Source organism: Sciurus vulgaris (assembly GCF_902686455.1).
Source record: "Sciurus vulgaris genome assembly, chromosome: 15".
NCBI classification, from domain to species: domain Eukaryota; kingdom Metazoa; phylum Chordata; class Mammalia; order Rodentia; family Sciuridae; genus Sciurus; species Sciurus vulgaris.
The window spans coordinates 53,920,792-53,948,475 of record NC_136476.1 but is presented as its reverse complement, the minus strand read 5'-3'; the positions used below and the strand labels follow the sequence as shown (position 1 = coordinate 53,948,475).

The 27,684-nt window shown below is 35.9% G+C and overlaps 2 protein-coding genes across 4 annotated transcripts in view; one reads left to right on the top strand and one right to left on the bottom strand.

Moving 5' to 3' along the window:
* Window positions 1–574: 574 nt before the first annotated feature.
* The window catches only part of MELK (maternal embryonic leucine zipper kinase), an 84,259-nt gene continuing 57,149 nt past the window's right edge, over window positions 575–27,684 (bottom strand). For all 3 annotated transcript variants that reach the window (XM_079113531.1, XM_079113532.1, XM_079113533.1), the window contains 7 exons: window positions 21,392–21,508; window positions 18,304–18,411; window positions 16,213–16,444; window positions 12,797–12,893; window positions 10,958–11,126; window positions 6,963–7,066; window positions 575–1,202 (listed from right to left, as the gene is read on the bottom strand). In XM_079113531.1, coding sequence (XP_078969657.1) covers window positions 1,025–1,202; window positions 6,963–7,066; window positions 10,958–11,126; window positions 12,797–12,893; window positions 16,213–16,444; window positions 18,304–18,411; window positions 21,392–21,508 — 1,005 coding nt within the window. In that variant the 3' untranslated portion in view covers window positions 575–1,024. The remainder of the gene's footprint in view (window positions 1,203–6,962; window positions 7,067–10,957; window positions 11,127–12,796; window positions 12,894–16,212; window positions 16,445–18,303; window positions 18,412–21,391; window positions 21,509–27,684) is intronic.
* LOC306645641 (large ribosomal subunit protein eL27-like) lies at window positions 13,138–14,051 on the top strand. Its single transcript, XM_079113588.1, has one exon. The coding sequence runs from the start codon at window positions 13,626–13,628 to the stop codon at window positions 14,034–14,036; it is 411 nt and encodes a 136-aa protein (XP_078969714.1). The 5' UTR covers window positions 13,138–13,625; the 3' UTR covers window positions 14,037–14,051.

Sequence of the window (27,684 nt, the reverse complement as noted above, 5' to 3'; positions counted from 1 at the left end):
CCTTCAGATCATCTCCTCTATGCTATAAAAACTGGTCTACACATCTGCCCCTGCTAGTTAAGTCTAAACTCCCTGAGTTTACCAGACAGTATCATCTTAAGCTCTAGGACCCAAAGCTTACAAGCACCTATTAAATGACAAAACACTCACTTGCTACTGATCAGAAATAGTGCTATTTTTTCTCCAAGAGTATAATTGGTAAAATCTATACAAATGTAATTTGAATTCTGACCTTTAGAGATCAATAAAGTGAAATAAAAATACAAATTTGGGGCTAACATTGAGACTTGGGGAAATTACCATAAAGTAACATTTCATGGGGGTTCATAGTTTAGATACTTATCATTGTTGACTGAACATACTTACTGAAGTCAATACTCTTATATTCAACATATTAAATGTGTTGTTTAACTCTGGTAACCACAGCTGTGACTTGGTTAACGATCTCAATAAATCCTACTTAAATCAGAGACAGGAAAAAAATTATGCAAATGAATTCTTATCTGTTTTTCTGCCCAAGGCATATTTGATAACAGATAAAACACACTCCAAAGAGTCTCTACTTAATAGGAAACCATTCAAGATTTTATTTGTATTAAAATGAAATATAAAGAAGAAAATTCCGTTATATTAACAGTTTTGTTTCAGAAAGAAATTTCACATGAAAAGGAGACAGATAATAGCTTATATTCACATATGAAAGTGAATTAAGACTATATGAAGCACTGATAATAAATATGAAATGAAAAGCCTTTTTAATTCTTAAAAAAAAGTGAATCAAGAAAAGTCAATAGTTATTAATATACACAGTCACATGATTAAAAAAGACAGTAACAGATAATGATAGACTTGCCTTGAATTCATCCACAAAATAATACCTTTTGTTTAAAAATTAAAAGGTATTATATTGGTCTTTAAGACAACTCTTTAGTTGATAGTTCCAAAGGACTTTAGAATCAAATCAATCACATTAGTCTCTATGTATCACACCCACATTTGTCAGAGCAGGATAGAAATCATTGAACTACACCTTGCAGCTAGACAGAATATCTTCCACTAATCTCTTGTAAACCCAGGCATCACCCTTAAGCCGTTGCCTCCGGATGCCCACCACATCAGGTTTTTGAAGCTGGCACACTTCTAGTTCAAACTGCATTGTCACTTTGCCAAAATCTGATTGTGTTTGACACTTCAGTGTATAGCTGTGAAAAACAAGATAAGATACCAGTTAGTAGAAGAATCATGACTATTTTGGATAATACAAGACATTCCTAAGCTTCTAAGAGGATGGTGGGGAAAACGAGCCATTATTTCACATTAGGCGATGTATTACTGCTTATGGTTTCCAAACGGCCTATCCATGCTTTAGTGATAGAGTATGACTGGTGTTTTCCCAGAAGCTAAAGGAAGATTCCAAGAAAGAAAAGGATGAAAAGGCTTTACCAGAATTCTTCCTTGCTCCAAAGAAAAGCCCTTCTTTCATAGCTATGCATATCACTCATGCTCAGGAAATCTGGCATTCTCCAAGCAATCCTTTCAACAGTATAATCCAGGAACACTAGAACATTTCCACAATGTTTACAACAAAGCAAAACACAAGGAAGATTAAGAATATTTTATGTAGCTGCACCTTAAGACACTTCTGTCTTTCACATAAATGAAGCAGAAGCCACCAACCCATCAGAACATGTGTTTTAGAGGATTTTCTAATGGTAGTAAGAGGTAATGATCATTACAATATTTTATAGCAGAAAAGAAAGTCCAAGGAGATGTACATCCCCACAGTTGAAACGTAGGGCACTTAGAGTTATAACTGCCACATTATCGACCCTGACAACAGAAAGGCTCAGTTTAAGTGAAGATTTAAATTCATTTTAAGAAATAGAAATGATCTTCTAAAGTTGCATGAAGTGAGTTCATATAAATAACACTATGTCTAAATTACACTGCATTTTAGAGTTTTATTTGTCTTACTGATCTCCAATAAAAACAATATTTTAAATTTAGGCTCCCTAAATATTTAAAAGTTATAACTGGGCACTGTTTCACTTTTTAATCTGTTATGTTTTATGAGGTTTCACTAATTATCATTCTTTGTCTTACTGGTTACATTAGTTAAGTGTTTTGGGGAAATTGCATGATCACTTAAAAATAAGCAGTCAAAATCAGAAATACTAAAAGGAGCACCCTATAAAGTTCTTGATTTCAAAAAAAAAAAAAAAAAAGGACCACAAAATGAGTTAGTTGAAAAGCAATCCATCCTTACTGGAAAGATAATGTAATATAATATGACAGAGATTATATCATACCAATGAAAAATTTTTCTTTCTGTTTTGTCACAAGGATGGTGAAAAACAATGAAAAAGAAAAAGGGAAAGAAAGGGGTCAAGGAAGAGACCATCTGGTTGCTCAGGAAGCTAAGAAGTTGGTTAGCATCAGATCACATGCTGAAGGAATGATCAACCAAAGCCTTATGACAGAGATTCAGTCAGAGGTTCTAGAACCACAGATAAGACCCTAAGCATGAAAAGAACAGAGTAAGTTAGAGAGATGTGTTTTAATGAGTCCAAAAGAAGAAAACCCAGGTTCACACTAGTAATGTCTGCCAATATCTGCAAATAGTAAAAAGTAAAGCTATGTTTGCAGAAGTTTGTCTTTTAAAACCTTACTCTATAGTAATTATTCTATTTACATGTTTTTAATAAATCTTTTAGCAGCTGTTATGGTTTGGATCTGGAGTGTCCCCCAAAGGGTCACACTTTGAAGGCTTGGTCCACAATGCAGCAATGTTCAGAAGTGATAAAGGGCTTTGGAAGTGATTGGATCATGAGGGCTCTGAGGAAAAAATTTTTTTTTTTTAACATGAGAAAAATATTTAGCAAAGTTTTATTGTGATATATATCTTATATGGTCAAGGATGTAAACAAAAGATGACTGATAAAATAACAATTAATAATAATACAAAACAATATATTACGCATAGAGTAAGTGTAGGTTTGATGGCTAAACTACATTTTTTTTTTCAATTTTAAAACTGATAATAACTCAAATTGTAAAAAGTTTTATATTGCTGAATACCTATTTTTTAACTGTCCTTACGATTCAACTATTTTTTTTTTTTTTTGTAAACAAATGGGATACATGTTGTTTCTGTTTGTACATGGCATAAAGGCATATCATTTGTGTAATCATAAATTTACATAGAGTAATGTTGTTTGATTCATTGTTATTTTTTCCCTTCCCCCCACCCCTCCCACCCCTCTTTTTCCTCTATACAGTGCTTCCTTCCTCCATACTTGCCCCCCTCCCTAACCCTAACTCTAACCCTAACACTAACCCTTCCCTCCCCCCATTATGTGTCATCCTCCACTTATTAGCGATATCATTCGTCCTTTGGCTTTTTGAGATTGGCTTATCTCACTTCGCATGATATTCTCCAATTTCATCCATTTGCCTGCAAATGCCATCATTTTATCATTCTTTATGGCTGAGTAATATTCCATTGTATATATATATACCACAGTTTCTTTATCCACTCATCAACTGAAGGACATCTATGTTGGTTCCACAGTCTGGCTATTGTGAATTGAGCAGCTATGAACATTGATGTGGCTGTATCTCTGTAGTAGGCTGATTTTAAGTCCTTTGGGTATAGGCCAAGGAGTGGGATAGCTGGGTCAAATGGAGGGTCCATTCCAAGTTTTCTAAGGAATCTCCACACTGCTTTCCAGAGTGGCTGCACTAATTTGCAGCCCCACCAGCAACGTATGAGTGTACCTTTCTCCCCACATCCTCGCCAACACCTGTTGTTGCTCGTATTCTTGATAATCGCCATTCTAATTGGGGTGAGATGGAATCTTAGGGTGGTTTTGATTTGCATTTCTCTTATTACTAGAGATGTTGAACATTTTTCCATATGTTTGTTGATTGCTTGTAGATCTTCTTCTGTGAAGTGTCTATTCATTTCCTTAGCCCATTTGTCGACTGGATTATTTGAATTCTTAGAGTAGAGATTTTTGAATTCTTTAGATTCTGGAGATTAGTGCTCTATCTGAAGTATGATTGGCAAAGATATTCTCCCACTCTGTAGGCTCTTTCTTCGCATTGCTGATAGTTTCCTTTGCTGAGAGAAAGCTTTTTAGTTTGAATCTATCCCAGTTATTGATTCTTGCTTTTATTTCTTGTGCTATGGGAGTCCTGTTAAGGAAGGCTGGTCCTAAGCCGACATGTTGAAGATCTGGACCTACTTTTACTTCTATAATCTGCAGGGTCTCTGGTCTGATTCTGAGGTCCTTAATCCATTTTGAGTTTAGTTTCGTGCATGGTGAGAGATATGGGTTTAGTTTCATTCTGTTGCATATGGATTTCCAATTCTCCCAGCACCATTTGTTGAAGAGGCTATCTTTTCTCCATTGCATATTTTTGGCCCCTTTGTCTAGTATGAGAAAATTGTATTTATTTGGGTTTGTGTCCGTGTCCTCTATTCTGTACCATTGATCTACCTTTCTATTTTGGTACCAATACCATGCCGTTTTTGTTACTATTGCTTTGTAGTAGAGTTGAAGATCTGGTATTGCACTCTTCCTGCTAAGGATTTCTTCAGCTATTCTGGATTTCTTATTCTTCCAGATGAATTTCATAATTGCTTGCTCTATTTCTGTAAGGTACGTCATTGGGATTTTAATTGGAATTGCATTGAATTTGTATAGCACTTTAGGTAGTATGGCCATTTTGACTATATTAATTCTTCCTATCCAAGAACTTGGAAGATCTTTCCATCTTCTAAGGTGTTAATTTCTTTAATTTCTTTCTTTAGTGTTGTATAGTTCTCATTGTAGAGGTCTTTCACCTCTTTTGTGAGATTGATTCCCAAGTATTTTATTTTTTTCGAGGCTATTGTGAATGGGGTAGTTTTCCTAATTTCTCTTTCTGAAGATTCATCACTTATGTATAAAAATGCATTGAATTTATGAGCATTGATCTTGTAACCTGCTACTTTACTGAATTCACTTATGAGTTCTAAGAATTTCCAGGTTCCTCTAAATATATAATCATGTCATCAGCGAACAGGGATAGTTTGAGTTCTTCTTTTCCAATTCGTATCCCTTTAATTTCTTTGGTCTGTCTAATTGCTCTGGCTAGAGTCTCAAGAACGATGTTGAATAGAAGTGGTGAAAGAGGGCATCCCTGCCTTGTTCCAGTTTTTAGGGGGAATGCTTTCAGTTTTTCACCATTTAGAATGATATTAGCCATGGGCTTAGCATAAATGGCCTTTACAATGTTAAGGAATGTTCCCACTATCCCTATTTTTTCTAGTGTTTTGAGCATGAAGGGGTGTTGTATTTTATCAAATGCTTTTTCTGCATCTATTGAAATAATCATGTGATTCTTAACTTTAAGTCTATTGATATGGTGAATGACATTTATTGATTTCCTGATGTTGAACCAACCTTGCATCCCTGGGATGAAACCCACTTGATCATGGTGCACTATCTTTTTAATATGTTTTTGTATGCGATTTGCTAAAATTTTGTTGAGAATCTTTGCGTCGATGTTCATTAAGGATATTGGTCTGAAATTTTCTTTCCTTGATGAGTCTCTGTCTTTAGGTATCAGTGTGATATTGGCTTCATAGAATGAGTTTGGGAGGGTTCCCTCCTCTTCTATTTTATGGAATACTTTGAGAAGTATTGGAATGAGCTCTCCTTTAAAGGTTTTGTAGAACTCGGCTGAGAACCCATCTGGTCCCGGACTTTTCTTTGTTGGTAGGCTTTTGATGACTTCTTCTATTTCAGTACTTGAAATTGGTCTATTTAAATTGTGTATGTCCTCCTCGTTCAGTTTAGGCAATTCATATGTCTCTAGAAACCTGTTGATGTCTTCGAAATTTTCTATTTTGTTGGAGTATAGATTTTCAAAGTAGCTTCTAATTATGTTTCGTATTTCAATCCTGTCTGTTGTGATATTTCCTTGTTCATTCCGAATTTTAGTGATTTGGGTTTTCTCTCGTCTTCTCTTTGTTAGTGTGGCTAAAGGTTTATCAATTTTGTTTATTTTTTCGAAGAACCAACTATTTATTTTGTCAATTTTTTGTATTGTTTCTTTTGTTCTGAGGAAAATTTGATGGCATTACTGGAAGGTGGGCGAACTATAGGAGGTGAGACCTAGAAGGGAGTTAAGCCTTTGGGGGCATGCCCTTGGAGACTATATCTTGTTCCTGGCCCCTATCCTTACCCCCACCCCTTCCTGGCTTCCATAAGGTGAGTTAATTTCCTCTTCCATGCCCTTCCCATGATATTCTGCCTTGCCTCAGGCCCAAAGCAATAGAGGCAGGTGACCATGGACTGAAATCTGATTCTGTAAGTCAGATTTGTCATGGGGATACAAAACTAACTAATGCAGTGGATCTACTTAGCTACTTTATTAAAAACATTTTAGAGACATAAATTAGGGAAAATTGCTTAGAAATACGAAGATCTTGGATAATCAGAAGAGGTCTGGCTATTCAGACCATGAGATCATCACCAAGGAGCCAGTTTACTCAACAGCAAGAAACAAGTTTAAGTGAAATAACTTCCTTAAAGTACTGAAAACCCAGTCCTATGAGATAGTCAGTCATAAAGAGGACTCTCTATAAATCCTTGATTATTGTCTCATTAATTTACATTAAAATTTGTAAATATTATTGTAGGATAGAGAATCAAAGGAAAACAAAACTTAAAAGAAAACTGGAAGTTCAGATCTTCTCATTCCAAAATAAAAGTTTAACTTAAAAAGGGGTGCTTAATATTTCAAATAGAAAAGAATAAATTATGAACAATGATATTACCATAAAAGCTTTTCAAAAAATGATGGGAAAAATATTTTTTTAAATGGTAAGATGGGGAGAGAATCAATTCACATTTCTTTAAAGTCTAATAAACACAGTAATAAATGCAACAGTTTCTAATTGTGCTTCTTACCCCTTTTGTACATAGTCAACGTGCTTCTTTGGAAGAATAGACATTATTTCATTCAAGAGTTGATCAGGATTCACTAATCTGGTCGTAGTCACATTATAGTGAAGCTTTAAAAAAAAAGAGGAAGAAGAAGAAGAAGTAAATCTTTACATCAGACCCAAGACCATCCTATCTAATCTAGAGATCCAAAATTCCTCAATATAATACCTTTTCAAGCAGAAATATTTCAAGAAAAATACTGGAAGAACTGACAGCCAGCTCTAGGTTAATTCAATTAAGATGGTACTAGGAAAGTTTGGAGAAACAATGTTTATTAGGAACTATATCCAGGTTACTCCACTCTATACTTCCATCTTCCTCTTCTACCAATTTCTTCCTCCTCTCTCCCTCCCCGCCAGCAAGGTTTCACTATGTTTCTGAGGCTGATCTCAAATTTGCAATCCTGCATCAGGCTCTTGAATAGCTGGGATTATAGGCATTCACCACCATCCCCAGCCCTATCAATCTTTTTTTAAGAAATAAATATTTAATAGCATCAACTTAACCTGTTTTAGCTGTACCTATTTCTACCTTCTCATATCAAGATAGAGACATTAATATAGTCTTGAAATGTAAACTGTGGGAATATGAAACAAATGCCCTAGAAAGTTTGCTTGTATATAGTTGGATATGTTTCCTTAATTCTTTCTGGAATATTCAAAGACTATTATAGAATTTTAGGAGTTGATTCTATAATTCCATGAGAAAATAAAAAGGTACTCCTTTAAAAAAGTAATGTTGTTATGTTTTTTCTCATTGAGATGATAATTCTAAGATATTTCATTCTTAATTGATATTCATACATCCATTTATTCAACAACTATTTATTGGAGTATGCACACCTATAACCAATCTCAGCTCTTCAGGAGGTTGAAGGCAGGAGGATCACAAGTTTGAGTCTAGTCTGGACAACTTAACAAGACCCCATCTTAATACAAAAAATAGAAAGGGCTGGGGATGTAGGTCTGGTAGAACATGCTTGGGTTCAATCCCCAGTACCACAAAAAATAAATAAACAATTATTTTTGATTTATTGGATACTACCATATGGTAGGTTCTGTTTTACTAGGTATTGGAGAAGAACAAAAACTACACCTTCCTAGTAGTTGCCTTACTGCCCAAATCATACTTCCTAGGTCTTTTTGAGATTTTAGTTATTTTTATAAATAACAAAGTGCTGAGGCAGGAAAGGAACCAGCTTCCATAATTTTCAAAATTAAGACCTATGCTCCAAAGAAAAATGTAAATTTAAGATAGAGTTTCCCAAAGTGGGGTATAAATTATCACTGGAGATATACAAGAAAACTCCAGGTGGCACATGAAGAAATATTTTTACTTTAATATTTTGTATTTGTTTCAATTTGATCTGTAAATATAAAATTAACAGAAACAAATGAGTTTCCTTTTAAGCAAATTTAACTTTTAAAAAAGTTGTTTTGATTGTGATAAATTTCATAGGCATACATAAATATAATGCCAAAGCACATTAATTGTACTTTTTCAAATATGTACAGTTTATTATATGTCAATAATACCTGTATAAATCTATTTTTTAAAAAAGATCAAGCCAGGTGCGTACACATCCATAATCCCAGCGGCTCAGGATGCTGAGGAAGAAGGATCACAAGTTCAAAGACAGCCTCAGCAAAAGTGAGGTGCTAAGCAACTCAGTGAGACCCTGTCTCTAAATAAAATACAAAAATAGGACTGGAGATATGGCTCAGAGGTCAAGTGCCACTGAGTTCAATTCCTGGTACCCTCCCCACCCCCCCAAAAAAGAGGATCAACATAAACAAAATATCAGATCAATAATAGTACAGATGATATATCAATAAAGCAAATATTGTAAAGCCAAGTGTTCAATGGTTAGAGTTTGGGGACCTCAGCTTCAAGTTATAAAATGAGCAAGCAGCACAATCCAGATGGGACCCTCTATCTTCTAGCTCCCAATCCAGGGCTCATCATCAAACTAAATTAGTTCTATTAGGATGGTAACAAACCAAACATTTCCAAATCACAATTTAAATATTGCTTTTATAAAATAAAGAATAATCCCAATTTATCTCTTTATATTTGAGATTTTTTAATAGATCGCTTCCTAAAAATGGGCTTATGACTTGCTATCTTAAAAACTAAAACTAATTGTTCTACTGTTCTTAGAACCTTTCTGTAAGTTTATGATTTTTTAAATTATAAAAAGCTAGTGGAAATAATGAGATTAATTTCCTAAAGCAAGTCCTTCAGTTCTGCAAAAACAGAAAGCATTAAAGAGTTAAAAATGCAAAGTTAGATCAAGTTTCAGATCTTAGGCTTGCATTTAAGGCTATGGTTCTGCTACACTGGGATCGAAATGTTCAACAATGATGATCCTTAACATTGGAATGATATGTTATATTAATAAAGCATCCCGTATGCAATGCCACATCCAGCTTGTTTGTAAAGCTCAGCTCTATGAGGTTGCTGGGGTAGGCATTATCTCTAGATTGCACAAATGAAGAAACTGAAGAAATTCATGATAAAAGTACTTGTCCAAGCTATACAATACCAAACTTTTGCTAGAACCCAGGTCTTCTGATCTTCAATCTTGTGGTTTTTCTCCACATGGGGAAAGTACCAGGGGACTACCTGGAATACCAACTAACACCACAGCAGTTCCCATTGAAAAATGCAGTCAGGTTCCAAAAATACACATAGGTGAAGTTTTAGAACATTGCTCATTAATATTTGATATCTGCTTAGCTTCTCAATAACACATGTAGTTGGACAGATTTCTTTAATTTTATTTATTTCATGTTTTTCTTAATCCCAATGTTAAGAGTTTGAAATACTTCCTGTCTCCAATTAAAGAAATCCCAGAATAAAAGGATAAAATATGCCTAGTGAATAAATAGTCGTACACTACATAAAACTTCCCAGTGCACTTTAAGTTTGACAAGACAACAACCAATACTAATTGGCAAATCCTATCTTCCATTTTGAGATAGGGCATACATGGGATCACAGAACATTCTCTTTTGAAGTACCTTTCTGCCCAATTGCTCAGCATTTTCCTTTCCCTAAACCACACAAAATTGCTCAAAGTCTTGATACAAAAGCTAAACACAGACCCAGTTCCCAAATCATAATCATATTCTCCCTCCCTGGGGTCCCACCCTCTTGGAATATATTTATTACAGCACTGTGCCCAGGGTGCCAGAGCAGCTTTCTAGCCTGTTTTCCCTGCCACTCTATGTGCTCCTCAAGGGCATGTACTGTGACTTCTTCATTCCTTTAGCTCTTACTTCCTTCCCTTCCATCAAACAGAAACACCATTCATGTGATGTTTGAATAAATGCTCAGAGAGAATCCAAGAGGGTAACAGTTTATTTTTTCCTTTCCTTTCCTACTAAATATATTGTTCGCACTGACAGATTAACCCATTTTAATGTGTACTACCTCTATCAAATAAGATCCAAACCTCTAAGGCTTTAGGACCTCCTAGTCTTCCTTCCTGACCTGTTACTCATTATTTTCCTCACACATGTGACACTCAAAGTTCAAATCAACTTCCCACACATGCTAACATTTTGTAAGGGTCTACAAAGGTACTTGTGTGGCAAGGACTCATCTGTGTGCCAGAGATAACAACAATTAAGCTCAAGTCCCCACCCTTAAGGCAGCTCTTCATTCCTCATGCCTCCCTATGTCCACATTGCCTCTGTGATTAAGCCCTCCATTCAATCTTGAATATTTGAATTGTACTGATTTGCTCTTTGAAAGAATTTAACTGATTTACCTCTGCATTCCCAAAGACCACTGCATAGGAACCGGCATATAGTAAGTGCTCCAAAATTCAGGGGAATGAGTAAGTAAATTAAAAACACCAATCAGTTCATTCATCACTTTTCTTAAAAATAAAAAATAACAACAAAAAGCAGTCATCTTCTGAAATCCATATAAAAGAATTCCAATCCACTTACCTTTAACCTTCTTGGCCCATCTTTGGCAGAGCCCTTCCTTTTGCTCCTGGTAAGTACAGTGATAACCTTATCCAACCCCCTTTCAAGGCTCCCAAACACTTTGGTTCCTTTTCTTTTTGGAGTATCCTCCATATGTGCCTGGTTGAGATCTAGTTCCACTGAACGGCACCTTAAAAAAAAAAAACAAAGTACCATACACTGCTGGTGGAGTTGCAAATTGGTGCAGCCACTCTGGAAAGCAGTATGGAGATTCCTCAGAAAACTTGGAATGGACTCACATTTTGATTCAGCTATCCCACTCCTCAGCTTATACTCAAAGGACTTAATATCAGCATACTACAGTGATGCAACCACATCAATATTCGTAGCTACTCAATTCACAATAGCTAGATTGTGGAACCAACCAAGATGCCCTTCAATTGATGAACGGATAAAGAAACTGTGGTATATATACACAATGAAATATTACTCAGCCATAAAGAAGAATAAAATTATGGCCTTTGCTGGTAAATGGATGAAGCTGGAAAATATCATGCTAAGTGAAATAGGCCAAACCCAAAAAACCAAAGGCCAAATGTTTTCTCTTAAGTGGATGATGATACTTAGTGGGGTGGGGTGGAGTGGGAGAGAATGAAGGACTTTGGATGGTGTAGAGGAAAATAGGATGGGAGGGAGTGGGAGAAGAAAAGATAGTAGAATGAGACAGACAGTATTACCCTATGTATATATATGATTACATGAATGGTGTAAATCTATATTGTGTATAACCATAGAAATGAAAAGTTGTACCCCATTTATGTACAATGAATCTAAATGCAGTCTGTAAAAATAAAAAATAAAATTTAAATTAAAAAAGAAAAAAGTACAAGTGGCATTGAGCTTATGCCTGCTGGGCCCCTTCCAGGCCCAGTTTTGTCCCTTTACACACATTGGACTGCCTCAATCAGGTGTGCCTGGGCCAGATCATCTCATCCTCAGGGGAACTAAAGCCACACCCCACTGGAGAGGAGCCAGCCCCCAAACCCCAGCAAGTGCTACTTGACAAAACTACTTTCCCTTCCTTTTTCTTTCTTTCTTTTTTTTTAATAATGTCAAATATATTAAAAACTGGGAAGAAAAATACAATGAACACCCCCATATATCCTCCTAGTTTCAACAACTGTTAATATTTTATTCCTTCTCAATGTGTACAAATACATTAAATGTATGTATATATTTGCTGAACCATCTGAAGATACCACAACACTTCACTCTGAAACACTTCAGTATACATCTCAATAAGGATATTTTCTTACATAACCATAATACCATTGTTACATCGAGAAAAATAATAATTCTACAGTGTCATTTACACGTTCTAATCACCATAACTATCCACCAAAATGCATCATGCTTTTTAAAAAGCTATAAAAGACAATGGTCCTTATGTTGCAGAACATTTCAACTTAGCGCAGTGAGTTTTCTTTGAAACACCCAGTTAGTATCTTTACTATTTGGGGGAAGCTCTTGTTAGGGGATACCTATGCTCTACTGGCAGAAGAACGGGGAAAGATGGGCCTCAAAGAGGGAGCTACATGGCTGGAGGCAGGGCCATTGTCTTTCCAGCATGCTGTACTTTAAGAGAGGATGCCTGTCCCATTGCTAATCAGTTATAATTCCACCCCATGAAGAAGGCAGAACCAATAATTCCAGTAATGGCCACAGACCATCATCTTACAAACGTTACTATAGTCTCCAAGAGCATATATGTCATGACTCCCCTTAATCAGAGTTATCACAAATGAAAAGAGAAATCTCATTATATGTACCAAAGTCAGAGTCTGAAAAGTGAATACTTACCGCCTCTCAGGGCTAATGACACTTGTCATTAACTTGTCTGTTCCTGCTGAATTTCCTGGTGTTTTAACTGGGGTTTCTTTCAGACACTGGTTTCTAGCTATTAGAAAAAACAACAAACACAAACCATATGTAGCCAACATACGATGGTTCCAAAATTTCTACCAATACTGTATATATCACCTATTGACTTGAAATATTGTTACTATTTGGCCATTGATGTTAAAGACTGTAATTCTGCTTTTTTTCTTTTTCTTTTTCTTTTTTTTTTTTTTGGTACTGGGGATTGAACCCAGAGGTGCTTTTACAACCACAGTTTGAAACCCCAGTCTTTTTTATTTTAAGACAGGGTCTTGCTAAGTATCTAAAGCTGGCCTCAAACTTGCAATCCATCTGGCTCAGCCTCCTGAATCACTGGAATTACAGGTATAATGACACTGGCACCCAGCTCAAATTCTTTAAGGAAGTATTTCCATGTGTTTTATAATAAAAACAAAATCATTTTATCTTTGATGTGTGGCTTTTCTTTTACTGCACACTGAGGCCATACTTTTATGATATTATTATGATACATCTAAATAAATCATACAAATATAGAGTTCATGATTACTGATTCTCTTCTACAAATAAAAATCAATTTGTATTTACTCGAGGGCCTAGTTTATGCTCTTAATTGATATAACATTACAAGGTGTTAATTCGATTCACAGCCCTACTCAACTCCTGTTAGACAAAGTGATCAGGTCCCTGAGAAAGCTTGATAAAAGTCATTAAAAAAAAAAAAAAAATGAGCCCCAGCTTGCTGCTGTAAGCCCAGCTGCTTGCTGTAGAAATGGGCAAGTTCATGAAACTCAGGAAAGTGATGTTGGTCCTGACCAGACGATACTCCAGACACAAAGCTGTCATTGTGAAGAACACTGATGATGGCACATCAGACCATCCCTACAGCCATGCTCTGGTGGCTGGAATTGATTGCTATTCCCCCAAAGTGACAGCTGCCATGGGCAAGAAGAAAATCGCCAAAAGGTCAAAAATCAAGTCTTTTGTGAAAGTTTATAACTACAATCATCTCATGCCCACAAGGTACTCTGTGGATATCCCCTTGGACAAAACTGTTGTCAAAAAGGATATGTTCAGAGACCCTGCTCTTAAACATAAGGTCCTTCAGGAGGCCAAGTGTAAGTTTGAAGAGAGGTACAAGACAGGCAAAAATAAATGCTTCTTTCAGAAGCTTAGATTTTAGATTTTTTTGTTGTTGTTGTTCCAATCATTAAAAAGAAAAAAACATGAGCTCCATTGTTCTTTATATTTCCCAATTCCTGGATTGTGTGCTTTACTTTAGGTAGGGTATTTGCATCTCAGTGTGAATCAATTTTTCAGTAATAAATCTGGTTACCACTGATCAGTTAACTTTTGGTTCATGATCTAAAAGTTTTATACCCTTTAGAAATAATATTTTCTTTATAATAACAAAGATATGATATCAAGTTTTTCAAGAGAGATTGTGGACTTGATTTTATTTATAAATTTTATGCTTTATTTTCCCTAGTTCCACTATAACAAGAAAATAAGAGCAATCAGAAATACCCATGAAAACAATTTTCATCTTTGTGTACTAAGAGTATCTGCTACCACACATAACTGTCTTCTGACAACTATCACTGACTGGACTGTGCAGGAATCACAAAAAATGAAATTAATGTTTGTGTCAAAAATAACTCATGGCAAAAGTAAAATGCACTAATGGAAGCTATCAATTATAGCTTCAGTCGCTTTCCCCCTTAGGCAGCTCTTACATTTAAAGGAAAACAGCCAATAAAAGCTTTTTGACCAATACAATCTCACAGGAACAAGATATGTTAACTGATAACACTTTAAGATAATAAAATAAATTTCAAACCATCCACATTTCATAACTTTCAGTTACATAAAAAGTATCAATAATGGTAAAGACTATATTGTCAACAGGTTTTTATTAAAAATCCATGAATAAAATAAGGTGAGCTAAGGTTCATCTTGTTTCCCTGTCCAATCTATGACTCATAAAGGACACTGTAATTTTACTGAGAAATAATAGACAACAGAGATGCCTCATTGGGAAAAGATGAAATCATAGCTACCTTGGGATCCTACTACATGTAGATGTTATCACCTTGAACCCCTGCAACAAGCACAGAAAACCAAACAAACACACTTCATCACACCAAACAGGACTCACAGTTTTCAGGAAAGTATTATTTGAATTGTTGAAATAGAAAATGCCATTAACAAAATAATGGGATTTCGAGCAAATAATCAGGCAAAGTCTTCCATAATATCTTTATGGATAATAAATTGACCACTTAAACTTGCTATCAACCCAATTAGCAAACTAGAAGCACAATGGTAAAAAGTAGCTTAGCAGCAGTTCACAAGGCAATGCTTCAGAATTTGAGTTCCCAGGATCTTAAGATAAAACAAGGAAAGGTCACAATTGCTGGGAAAAAGGCTAATAAAGCTTAGGTGACATTTTTTAAAGAGACATGAACTGGATCAAGGTAAATAAAATTCCTTTAGGCTCTAACTTATTCCTTCCTTTGGCAAATATGACCTTACTATATATACTATGCGAGGTATATAATAAACACGACTGAGTCTACTGTCATGACACTACCTTATCTTGGTAAAACTGCCTTATCTTGCTTAATTTACTTAGTAACACTGAAAACTCAGGTTCTCATCCTAAGTACTATATTTTAAGAGGCGCACTGACAAAAATAGAATGTATCCAGATGAGGCCTGCAACCAAAGTGTCATAAAAGAAACAGTTTAAGTAACTCGTGATTTTTAAACTAGACGAAACCAAGGGAAATGAAAGTTGTGATAACAAGACACAGACTTAGATACCTAGAGGGACATCACAGATTTACCCTGTTTGCTGGGTTTGGCCAATAATACAACAGGCCAGAACAGGACCAGAAACCAGAACTGGAAATCCAGATGAGTAAGAAGGGTTCTTCAGAGACTTCAATTTTGAATCATTCTAAGTGGAGGTAACTAAGCAGGCAAGGCCTAAACCTGAATATATGACCTTAGGAAAATCACTACACTTCTCCGAGTCTCAGGTTTCTAAGCTGTGAAAAAAATGAGAGTTGGATTAGATAAACTCTAACCTGTCCTTTCAGTTGTGCTATGCTATGATGCTATGATTCAATTTTATAAATGTGGAAAAAAAACCTCAGTATTATTTGAGAACAATTAGAAGTTAACTAATGTGCTTTCATTTCAACTAATACAAGTAGCATATGACAAAAAGCAACTTGACTTCTAGAAATTCCTGACAGTGATGCTAGCAATTTCTGACCTGATATATATTTAACATAGTAAGAGGAATGAAATTTGAAACTTTGTAATCACTGCCTAATTCACTTAGGAAATACCTTTTGAGGGTATAGTGTAACGATTTGGCGTTGTGAGTATTTCTCTTCTATGCTGGTTCTTATTAACTGGAGTCTTTGGCTCAGGAAATACAAAGTATTCTTCATTCTTTACTGAAGACTGTGGAGTACACACATTCTCTTTGTTCTTCAACTTATTTGCAGATGCCCTGCATAATACTGGAGTTAATGATTTAGACTCCAGACCATTTGATTCTGTCCAGTGCTTGGTAAACTGAAAAAAGAAGTTACTAGATAAAGCACACTGAAAAAGAAAAGTCAATTTTTTTTGTAACATGTTTAAACCATCTCCAAATTATCTTACACTATTTTTATTAAAATTAAATACTTGGGCTGGGGATTATAGATCAGTTTTGGTAAAGTACTTCCCTCACGAGCACAAGGCCCCAGGTTCAATCCCCAGAACCGCAAAAAAAAAAAAAAAAAAAAATTAAATACTACCTGGTTCAAACCCCAGGGCCACAAATTTTAAAAATCAAATATTATCAAAGGTTATCATTGGCAATACCAGGAAATTTTAAAATGTATATCCAGTTCTTTTAAAAACATGTAGATTATTTCAGTCTATTCTATTGTCAACTAACTTTCAACATTTTTCGGGTCAAGTATTTAAACATATCTAAGATCTACTGAGAACGGCCAGAAATAAATCCCTTAGAAAAGCTTCCTATGTCTAGATTGCCATGTTTTGCCTTTAAAACAGACCAAAAAAATAGTCTATCAGTGATCGGGGTAAAAAAAAAAAAAAATGTTAAAATACTCTGTTAGAAATGATCGGTAAGGTGGACACAGTGGCACACACCTGTAATCCCAGCAGCTCGGGAGGCAGGGGGATCTTGAGTTCAAAGGCAGCCTCAGCAAAAGCGAGGCACTACGCAACTCTGTGAGACCCTGGCTCTAAATAAAATACAAAATAGGGCTGGGGCTGGGATAGCTCAGTTGGTAGAGTGCTTGCCTTGCATGCACAAGGCCCTGGGTTCAATCCCCAGTACCACAATAAATAAATAAATAAATAAATGAATGAATGAATGAATGAATAAATAAATAAATAAATAAATAAAAGTAGGGCTAGGGATGTGACTCAGTGGTCAAATGCCCCTGAGTTTAATCCCCAGCACCTAAAAAAAAAAGGGCGGGGGGGCCTGAGGGTGTGGCTTAGGGGTCAAGTGACTCTGAGTTAAATCCCCAGTACCCCATAGCCCCCCAAAAAAACCAGAATCAGCAACTTAGTGAGGTCCTAGGTAACTAAGATAAGAAACAGAAGGAAAAAAATAAAGAAAAATGAGCCTGAGAGAAATGAATGGTACCATCAAGTATGCCAACATACACATGATAGAAGACCCAGAAAAGAAGAACGAACAGAACTAAAAATTAATTTGAAAAAAAAAAAAAAAAGGCCCAAAATTTCCGAAATCTGCAAAACATTAATCCACATAACCATGACACTCAACAGACTTCAAACAGGACAAAAAGATCAAAAGACAGAAAAACAGATCAGTTGCTGCCTAGAGTTGTGGGGTAGAGAGTTAACCACAAAGGGACATGGGGAAATTTAGGAGGCACAGGTTACATATTGTAAAAAACACATAGATCTATATACCAAGAAGGGTGAATTTAACTATTTAGCTACATCTAAATTATGTCTCATTTAATTTTTTTTTTTAAAAGGAACAATATAGTGCTCCAAAATGGAGTTTCAGATTTCTTTTTCTCAGTACTGGGGATTGAGCTCAGGGGTGCCTTACCACTGAGCTATATCCCAAGTTCTTTTTACTTTTTATCGTGAGACAGAGGCTCACAAGTTGTTGTGGCTGGCCTCAAACTTGCAATTCTCCTCCATCAGCCTCCTGAGTTACTGGAATTATAAACATGCACTACCACACCTGGCTGAATCTTGGCTTTTTTTAAACTTGGAAATAATTTCTTCCCTTTCATTAATATTCCAATAATCTCTCAATAATGTTTTCAATTGTTTTTCAGTAAATCTGCAATCACACATTTGATTTCATGTCAGTCTAGGTGTTTTTATAATTGAGACCTATTCTGCCTTAAATAGTAATAACTACTACCAACCTGTGGTGTTTGGGGAGTTGATAAATTGTCTTCACACCATTCATAGTCTATTAGTCCAGCCACATAATTTTCATCACTTGTCACATCTTCCAGACTCAGATTCTTTGACTATTGAATTAAAAGACAAAAGAAATTAGATTTTTTTCGATTTTTAAAACAGGCACAGGGCAAGGACCTGGAAGCAGAAACAAACAAGAGACAGGATACTGGATGAGCTCACCATCAAATTGAAAAACCACAAGTCAAAAATTTTTAGTTTAATTACCAGTTAGGAGGCTCTCTCACTCTCAAACAATGTGTCTTAGAACACTCAAGTTATATGGCATACTGCTTACTTAGCTTATCAGTATCACACAATTACTACAATTCCAGACAACTTGCTTGTAAATTTACAAAATAAAAGCTTTGACAAAGCAGAAGATGGAAAGGAAACGACTTCTGAAATTCAGGAGTTTTACATAAAAATATACAGAACAGTTAATCATTTCTACCAGGAGTAAATTAGTCTTATGAAATATCTCCCACAGACAGGGACACTTGAGGGTCCTGTGCTAATGCTTTTGTTAGTGTTTAACTTGTTTTCCCTTATTCTTTCCCCTCTATAAACTACGGGTATACCACATACACCCTAAAATCTAAGAGTAAGGGGTGTTATTTATTTTCTTATTTCTCCCTCTCTCCCTTTTTTTTCAACATCATGCCAATCTGGCCAGGAAAATTTACTTGAATTTATTATATCTCATCCTTCTTTTCTAGACCCACTGCTATTGCTCCAGAACAAAGCTTATACCTGAACTATGCAGATAATGTGGTCTTTGCCCCCAATCTTTCTACCCTCTCAACCAGGTGACAGAGTTCTACAGGATTGCCCATTATCATCAATTAGAAATGGCTACATGGGGTGCCAAGCTGAAAAAAATACTAAACTAAGTCTGGGCTTAGTGGGGGAAAGTTCAGTATTGTATAAACAATGACTATTATGAGTCCTGCAATAGGGAATTAACAAAACACATAGCATCCCTGACTGAACAAGTCTATATACCACTGGGTGAATTTCTCAAAATCATAGTCTTGTCTCTTTCTTGCGCAAAAATCAATGATTCCCCATTACCTATGGCACAAAGTCTAAAACTCTGACATGGCATTTCAAGGCTCTCCATAGTCTAGTTCTTCCCCACCCTTCCAACTTACTTGTTCTCTCACTCTTACTTTTTTCCTACTTGAACTTTTGATTTTAAGCAAACAAGCCCAGTCACTGTCAACAGAATATATCAAGCATAATGAGGTATCTAAGCTTTTGCTAATTCAATTTATCTTGTCCTAATTACTATGCTCTTTCTTTTCCTTTTTTTTTTTTTTTTTTTTTTTTAACTCAACTGAGTCAAAGTAAGCCCAGTTTGACTCACTTTGAAACTTCCCATGGTTATCATTTGGTTATCATTTCTACTGTCAAAAGCCCCTACAGCACACCTCTAGTCACTTATCTGGCACTACAATGTAGTGTGATAGATAGTCAGACGGACGGACAGATGGATCTTGCCTCAACTTGACTATTAAAGAGCAAGTATATATAGATCTGTTTCCTAAGAAACTTTATATAGATCTGTTTCCTAAGACTCAGCATGGGGCCTGAAATGCTAATAATGTTGATGATGGTGTGATCTTTTACGAATCTTGGATCAGGCTGTATTATTGTTTCACTGAATGTGCCATCTATAGACTGATAATTCAGAATTTCTTTCTTATAAACAACAACCCAGAGGAAAAGGATGGTTTTATCAAGGGAGAAAACAGTACAAATATATCATATGGTTGCTCTAAGGCTCAGTTATTTGTATAAAGATCAGAAAAGGACCCAACATGTACACCCACAAGATTGGGGTCCTAAAGAGAATAAGATTTAGTCCATGCTTACATAATTATATCAAAATGAATTGTCATGTACAACAACTAAAAACATACCAATAAAACAAAAACAAAAAAAGAAAGAAAAAAAGGACCCAAAATTTGATTTGTACTTCATTTCTTGCCATTAAAATGTCTATCTGCTATAAACATTGACTCAATGACTGACCAAATAATGAAATTATTAGAAAAATGTTCATTATATAGTAGATGGAAGACAAAAGTAAATATCTTTCCAGATATTTTCTATTTGAATACTTTACAAATCATGTACATATCTCAACTGAGATCATGCCAAGTCAGATATAAGAAAATCCAATGACTCAGGTAAATGTCTCAGACCTGTTAGCTAAGGTGTTGTAAATTCTAAAATTTAGCCAAGCGATTATCCTAAGTATAGGCATTTAATAATACCTTTCTGCAATTACCTGATCAAAAGCAAAATTCATGACTTTGTATCCTCCCAAATCTAAATGAGTCTCTGGGCAGAAGGGTGATAGGTTGATTCACAGAGCAAAAGGTCTGTCTGGGCATAGGGAATTCATCAGCCCAATAAACTCCTAAAATAGCTAGAACACCATCCTAGGAATAAGATTACCTCATTTCAAAGCCCTCTTTACATAATAACCACTTGCACTGATACTTCGAGTTCTCAGTTTGGTCAAAAGACCAACTACAGAGGGAAGACAGGAGGCAGATTAGGTCTGGCTAGACATATGACCCACTCCCCTTGTTGCACATGACTGACAAGACAAGGGCCAAATATATATCCTGTATTCATAGATCTTTAAAATTATTCCCTACAATTCAATAATACAACCTTTCAATGACATGTATATACATAAATTACATGAACAAGTACACTAAAAAAAGACTAGAAAGCCACAGTAAAATATTAGCTATATCATCTATATGTAATAGGTTTACAGGTTGATCCTATTTTCCTTTTAGCTAATCTATTTCTACGATAATTATTAATTGCTTTTGTGAGTAAAAGGGGTAGAGGCAGGAGGTTTTTAAAGTCAAGTTTACATTCAAACTTTAAGAATTCAAATTCAGAACTTCCTGTTTTTCTCATTGAAAATGTTTGAGTCATAAAATAACTTGTCTTTGGCTCCTTGACATCAGAGTTGTAGTACATGGGGGACTAGCAAGCATCCACATGAGAGATTCTCACATTTACCTTTGGGGTGGCACTGGCAGGTCCACAGGAAAAAGGAAGCCGCAAACGAACTGGTTTTCCCCGAGACTTCTTGGCCAGAAGAAGAAGATAAGTGGCCGAGAGGTGATCATATTGCCACTGGAGGAAAAAGAAATCAAGCTGTTTAGATGACTAAAGTTACTTGTTAATATTCTATTTACAACATTAATAATATCTATTAAAACATTATTAATAGTTTTCCTCAATGATCTAGACATTCAGGATTTTAAAAGTCAATAGCTTCACAAAGGCATATGTTGACAAATAGCAATCCTTTTACCACACCTTCAGACTCCTATAATTTTCACTTCACAGGAAGAACAATTTCTAAACACTTAGCTAGTTTTTCTGCCATTAATTCCATATTTCTAAATTAACTGCTTATACAACTTTAAGCTTTTTCAGCTTCAGATATTATCCATAGATTTCCTAGTACAAAAACAAGAAATTAGCTGCACAACTCATTCCCTTTCATACACATCTCTCTGAATCCTCCTACTGTAATTTTATCATAATTTTTAGTTAGATTAATATTTATACTATGAGCACACAAATATTATTCACAACTAAGTAGGGATAATGTTCTAAATATTTAATTGGTACTCTGATACCAACCAATCAGAACAGAGGCCAAGAGGTGAGCAGGGTCCCCAGGGACTCCTGTCATACCAATTATTAACCTTTTAATTGTGGGATGTAGGGGAAGTAGTGCCCAGGTGTGTAAGAAAGGTAACAGGGAGCATACTTGTGGTGGTGCTTTTAAACCCATCAAAATATAAAGACTCTGGGACTGGGGTTGTGGCTCAGTGGTAGAGCACTTGTCTAGCATGTGTGAGTCACTGGTTCAATTCTCAGCACTGCATATAAATAAATAAAAAATAAAAGTCCATCAACAACTACAAATACATATTTAAAAAAAAAAAAAAAGAATATAAAGACCCTAGTATTTTAACCATCAATATGGTCATACTAACTGATGAGTATCAGCCCAGCAGCTAAACTATATAGGGTGCTATAGTCAGTTTCCTCTTTTTAAAAAATTTGTTTTTCCTGTAGTTAAAAATTTTAAGAGTCCACTGTTCTAATCCAACCCACAAGTTCCAACACTAATGACCTCCTCTCAACACGTTCACAGCACATCCAATAACCTGCCTCCTGCCTTCTAGAGACATTCCACCCAACAACAGCATTCCATGTTCTATGCTGAACTGGCTTCTTACTCAGCCTGCCACCTGTCAACTTAGAAATTCTTTTCACCTCTATCCTAAGATGCGCCTCCATTTTTCTAAGTCCTAAGTATTTCTCTCTCTTGGTTTACACTCTTATTTTGGGGGAACCCATCCTCCAGTAACTCTGAAGGTGCCCAAGAGATAAACTTTTTAAGATCAAATACATGAAAGCATTATAGCTTCACACTTGATTCTGGTTTGACCAGTTATAGAATTCTAAGTTGATAACAGTTTTCATGGTTTTGAAGATATTATGGACCTCTAGATTCTAGTATATCTACTGAAAACTCTAGTCTTTCATATACCCAAGACTTTATGACCTTTTGGTTTGTCTCTGAAGACCTGTTAGATCTCTTTTTTCCCAGCCTTCTGAAAGTTCACTGGAACAGGCCCTGGCATAAATCTATATTCACCCACTGTGGCAAGTCCTAGTTAATCCCCATTTCACTCTTGGAAACTTTATTCTTCAATTCTGAAATATTTCTATGAGGTTTTTTTTTTTTTCCCTTTTTTCTTCTGTTTTATCTTGCTGCAACTTCTATTATTTGTATGTTGAACATTTCTTACTCCATCTATTTTTTGTATCTCTTTGGTTTTAGGTTCTACTTTATGACTTCATTTTCAAACATTTCTACTGCAGTTTTCACTCCTATGGGTGTATTTCAGATTTGCAAAAACTGTCACTTGAAGGTGGCTTCTTTTAATTATCTTTTTTTCCTATTACAAGATAATATTGTCATTTTCAAGCCAATTTTTCCCATTCCCTGCATTACATGTTTTTTCTGATTATCTTTACTTTTCCTTCTGTCTTCCTTCCACCTCCATTTATTTTGATTTCTGACTTTCATGTTAGAGGTTTTACTCAAATGTCTATTCATCTTTGGTAATCTGTTTCTATTTAAAAGTGAAGAATTATATTACACAGCTGATTAGAGCCTCAATAGGGAGAATGGACGCTGCTAAGGGCTTTTCCCTAAGATGAACAAATAGGAACCTGAACACACAACCACTGGTAAAGTGGATCTTTCCTCCTGGATGTTCTCTAGAGGTAAATCTTACAAAATTTTCTCCATCCTCACTGAAAATAAGATAAAACTCTGGTTCCAGCATTCTCAGAGATGAATGGGGAAAGGGTTTAGAGGTAGCAGTTTGCTGTTCAATACAAGAACTTTGTGTGTCCATGCATCTATTTTAGAAGGGTTCATCACCCCCACTTTAGCTATGTCTGGTTCAGAAGGCCCTCTTGTTTAAAATCTTCAACCTTCTGCTGGGGTGAGTTAGGAAGAAGTGGCAGCATGCAGCACAAAATACAGAAATGGATCTAGCGTTCACACTTCTCCTAATACAGACTTTCAACCAATCTATTTCCAGTCCTTCTCACCTCCTTGACTTCAGAGGTTCCTGTTATTTCTAGTTCCTGAGTTTTTCTGGGTACTAATCAGTTTGCTTGTTGCCTTTTCCCACTGCAGGCACTAAGCTTTCCACTTTCTCTAAAATGTTATATTAGTTACCATTTATCTATTTTTTAACTTTCAAATTGTATTGATATCCCTTTGTCTCCTCTTTTATCATCTTTGTCCTTGGGAGTTTTTCACACTTTTTAAAAAAAGTACCTTTTTATTGTTTTTGTGAGTTTTCAGGAAGTGTTAGGTGGAAACATATCTACTTGAGCCACTAATTTTAGTTGAAACTTTCTAAATACTATACTCGTAAGACGAGAAGGCAGGCTGGGGCTATAGCTCAATGGCAGAGCGCTTGCCTTCCACCTGTGAGACACTGAGTTTGATCCTCAGCACCACATAAAAATAAATAAAGGCACACTGTCCATCTACAAAAACAAAAAAGAAAAATTTTAAGTAAAAAGACTAAAAAGCTCTGCCCTACAAAAGTGTTAAATTTTCACAGTATTGAATTTTTTTTTAATGTTAATGCAGCTTTTTAATTTCTATGGTACAGGGGATAGTACTCTAAGGTTGAGATATACCCCCAGTTCTTTTTAATTTTTCTTTTATTTTTGAGACAGATCTCACCAAGCTGCCCAGGGTACCCTTGAACTTGTGATCCTCCTCCTGCCTCAGTCCCTAAATTGATGGGATTACAGGTATGTGCCACCATATCTGGCCAGTACTGAGTATTTAATGCTGTAGCACTCCCTCACAAAGTACATGACTTAAAGAAGTCAACTATCAACTGGTTTTTTTTTTTAATATTTTAATTGTAGGTAGACACAATTCCTTTATTTGTTTATTTTTATGTGGTACTAAGGATCAAACCCATGGCCTCACACCTGCTAGGTGAGCGCTCTACCACTGAGCCACAACCCCAGCCCACCAACTGTTTTTATTAATAAATTTTATCATTTAATATTTTAGACAGCCCTAATCATAGCATATGCTCTGAAATTTGCATGATGGCCCAATCGATCTATTAGATAAAGTATAAAACACTATGACAAATTATCATGGAAAGTTACCTTTAATCCTGACAAGGCAGAGGAAAAGAAGAACAGGCTTCATGGAGAAGGTACCTGGGAACTGGGTGACAACTAAATAGCTACAATCACCTCAACTTTCCAAAAACTTCATTAAAGATTTTTCCCTATCTCCTACACCTATTGTGTCTTGTAGCCAACTTTTTTTTGAAAGAGATGTTAGAAACTGATTAGAGACAGTGGATGAGAAAAAAGTTGTCACTTTCTTATCAATGATAGTATAACATCATCCAGGCGTTAGATGCTTATCCACTAGGCCACATCCCCAGTCCTTTTTTATTTTGAGACAGGGCCTCACTGAGTTACTTAGGGCCTCACTAATTTGCTGAGGCTGGGTTTGACCTTGAGATCCTCCTGACTCAGCCTGAGCCACTGGGATATCAGGCCCACTGCACCAATTAGATGGGTTTTTCCTAAACATGCCTAGGAGACACACAACCATCCTCTAAACCTTTTCCCCAAGTTTAAAAGAAAAAAAAAAATTCTTTTTATAAACTTCCTGGCCAGAGCCACTGTATACTTCTCATTTTGATAAGATGCACAAGGGAGTTCTGTGTTCAATAACAGATAAATCAACACATTAGTTATGCTTTCAGGTGATGTCAATCCAAAAGCCTAACACAGCTGTCTCCCTTATCTTTTAAGCAGTTCCCTCTTTTGAAAGTCAAATGTCTAAAAGTGATTCTTTACTTATTAGAAATTTCCATTTCTAGAAAATTAAAACATTTTTAAACCCTCAGTTAATGTTAAATAAGTTCATAGGCACCTGGGCTGAAGAGGCAGCTACTGGGTTAGAGGTTTAGATAAATTGAGGAGTGATCCTCTACCCCTCCCATGACCCTCTGCCTGAGGCCCTCCATCTTTAAAACACATGGGTGTTCACATCAGGCAGGTAAAGGAAAGGATCTGTCTTGGTCTGAACAGGTTCTCACATGCACATATGACTGTCAGTGAACTTCCCCTTTCAGATAACTGGTTGCTCCCACAATCTAGAACTACTCCCCGCTGCAGGACTGGGGGAAAGTAAGGAGAGTAATAAGTGGAAAGCTCTAGCACCAGTGTTAAGAATCACAGTGGGGCTCAACATCATGAGTCATAAGAGACTCTGTCTACTGCATATAAAAAGCATTTCAGGAGTGCTCACACACACAGTATAAAGTGGGAGTTCCGCAAGAGATGAATATTTGGGGGAATAATGTTTCTCTGTCTTTACAGAAAGATTAGCAGTACCAGACCAGCATGGACCATAGTGAATCTTTCTTTCTCTCTCTGTCTTGTCTTATCAGCCCCAAAAGTAAAAGCAGAACTTTTCCAAGATGCCACAAAAATTATAACAGGCCCTAGCTAATCTCAAACTTGGTTTTCTCAGGGCTCTTCACATTAGAAAATACCTAAAACTAATGTGAATTCTCTGTTACTACTTAGACTAGGGACCTCAACTTTAGCACTAACTTCTGGTCTAGATAATTCTTTATTGTAAAGGACTAGTCTGTGCATTGTAGGATGCTTAGCAGCATCTCTGGCTTCTACCCACTAGACACCATTAATATATACACACCCCAGTTGCAATAACTAAAAAATGTCTCCAGATATTGGCAAATACACCCAGACAGGCAAAAATCACTCCTGGTTGAGAAAAACTGACCTAGACCAACATTTCTTAAGTTTTAATGTACATGTGAATCACTTGGGAATTTTATTAAAATACAGATTCTGATTCAGTAGGTCTATTATGGGGCCTGAGAGTCTGCATTTCTAACAAGCACCCTAGGGATACTGATTTTGCTGGTCCTGGATTACACTTTGAATAGCAAAAATCTAAAACAGGGTTTCTTAACTCCTACCTGCACAATGCAATCACCTGAGAAGCTTTTAAAAATTCCAGTGCCTAGGTAACACCCCACACCAACTAAATTACAACCTCTAGGGAGTAGGACTTGAAAATCAGAACTCTTTTTTAAGGCTGCCAAATGATGCCAATATCCAGCCACGGTTGAGAATCTGATCTGTAGGAAGCAGCCTGTATCCTAGTCATCCCTAGAATTGAACATGAGAATAAACAAGTATTTGAGAATAAAAATATAGGGGCTGGAGTTGTAGCTCAGTGGTAGAGTGCTTGCCTAGTGCAGGTGAGGTACTGGTTTCAATCCTCAGCACCAAAGGGAAAAAATAGTAAATAACATATTGTGTCCATCTACAATTTTAAAAAAAAATGTTTTTTTCAAGAATAAAAATATAAAGAAGAAAAACTATTACTTTGCTCACTACAGGCTCAATGTCAGTCATGCTCAACTTTTGGAATAACCAAGATCTTTGGAGAAATGTACCAAGAGAAAATAATCTCTAATATGCTTCAATATCATTTTCTACACAAGTAAGGAAAGCAATTAATTCATATTTTACTTTTAAGTCTGGAGATTATATGTAGAGATTTCATGATAAAGGATACCACATAAAAGACTTTTTTTTTTTTTGGTGGTACTAGGGATTGAACCCAGGGACACTATATCACTGTGCTATATCTCCAGCCATTCTTTTTATTTTGAGAAAGAGTC

Excerpts from the sequence above, each read along its gene's own strand:
- LOC306645641 (XM_079113588.1), top strand. The coding sequence starts at position 13,626 with ATGGGCAAGTTCATGAAACTCAGGAAAGTGATGTTGGTCCTGACCAGA.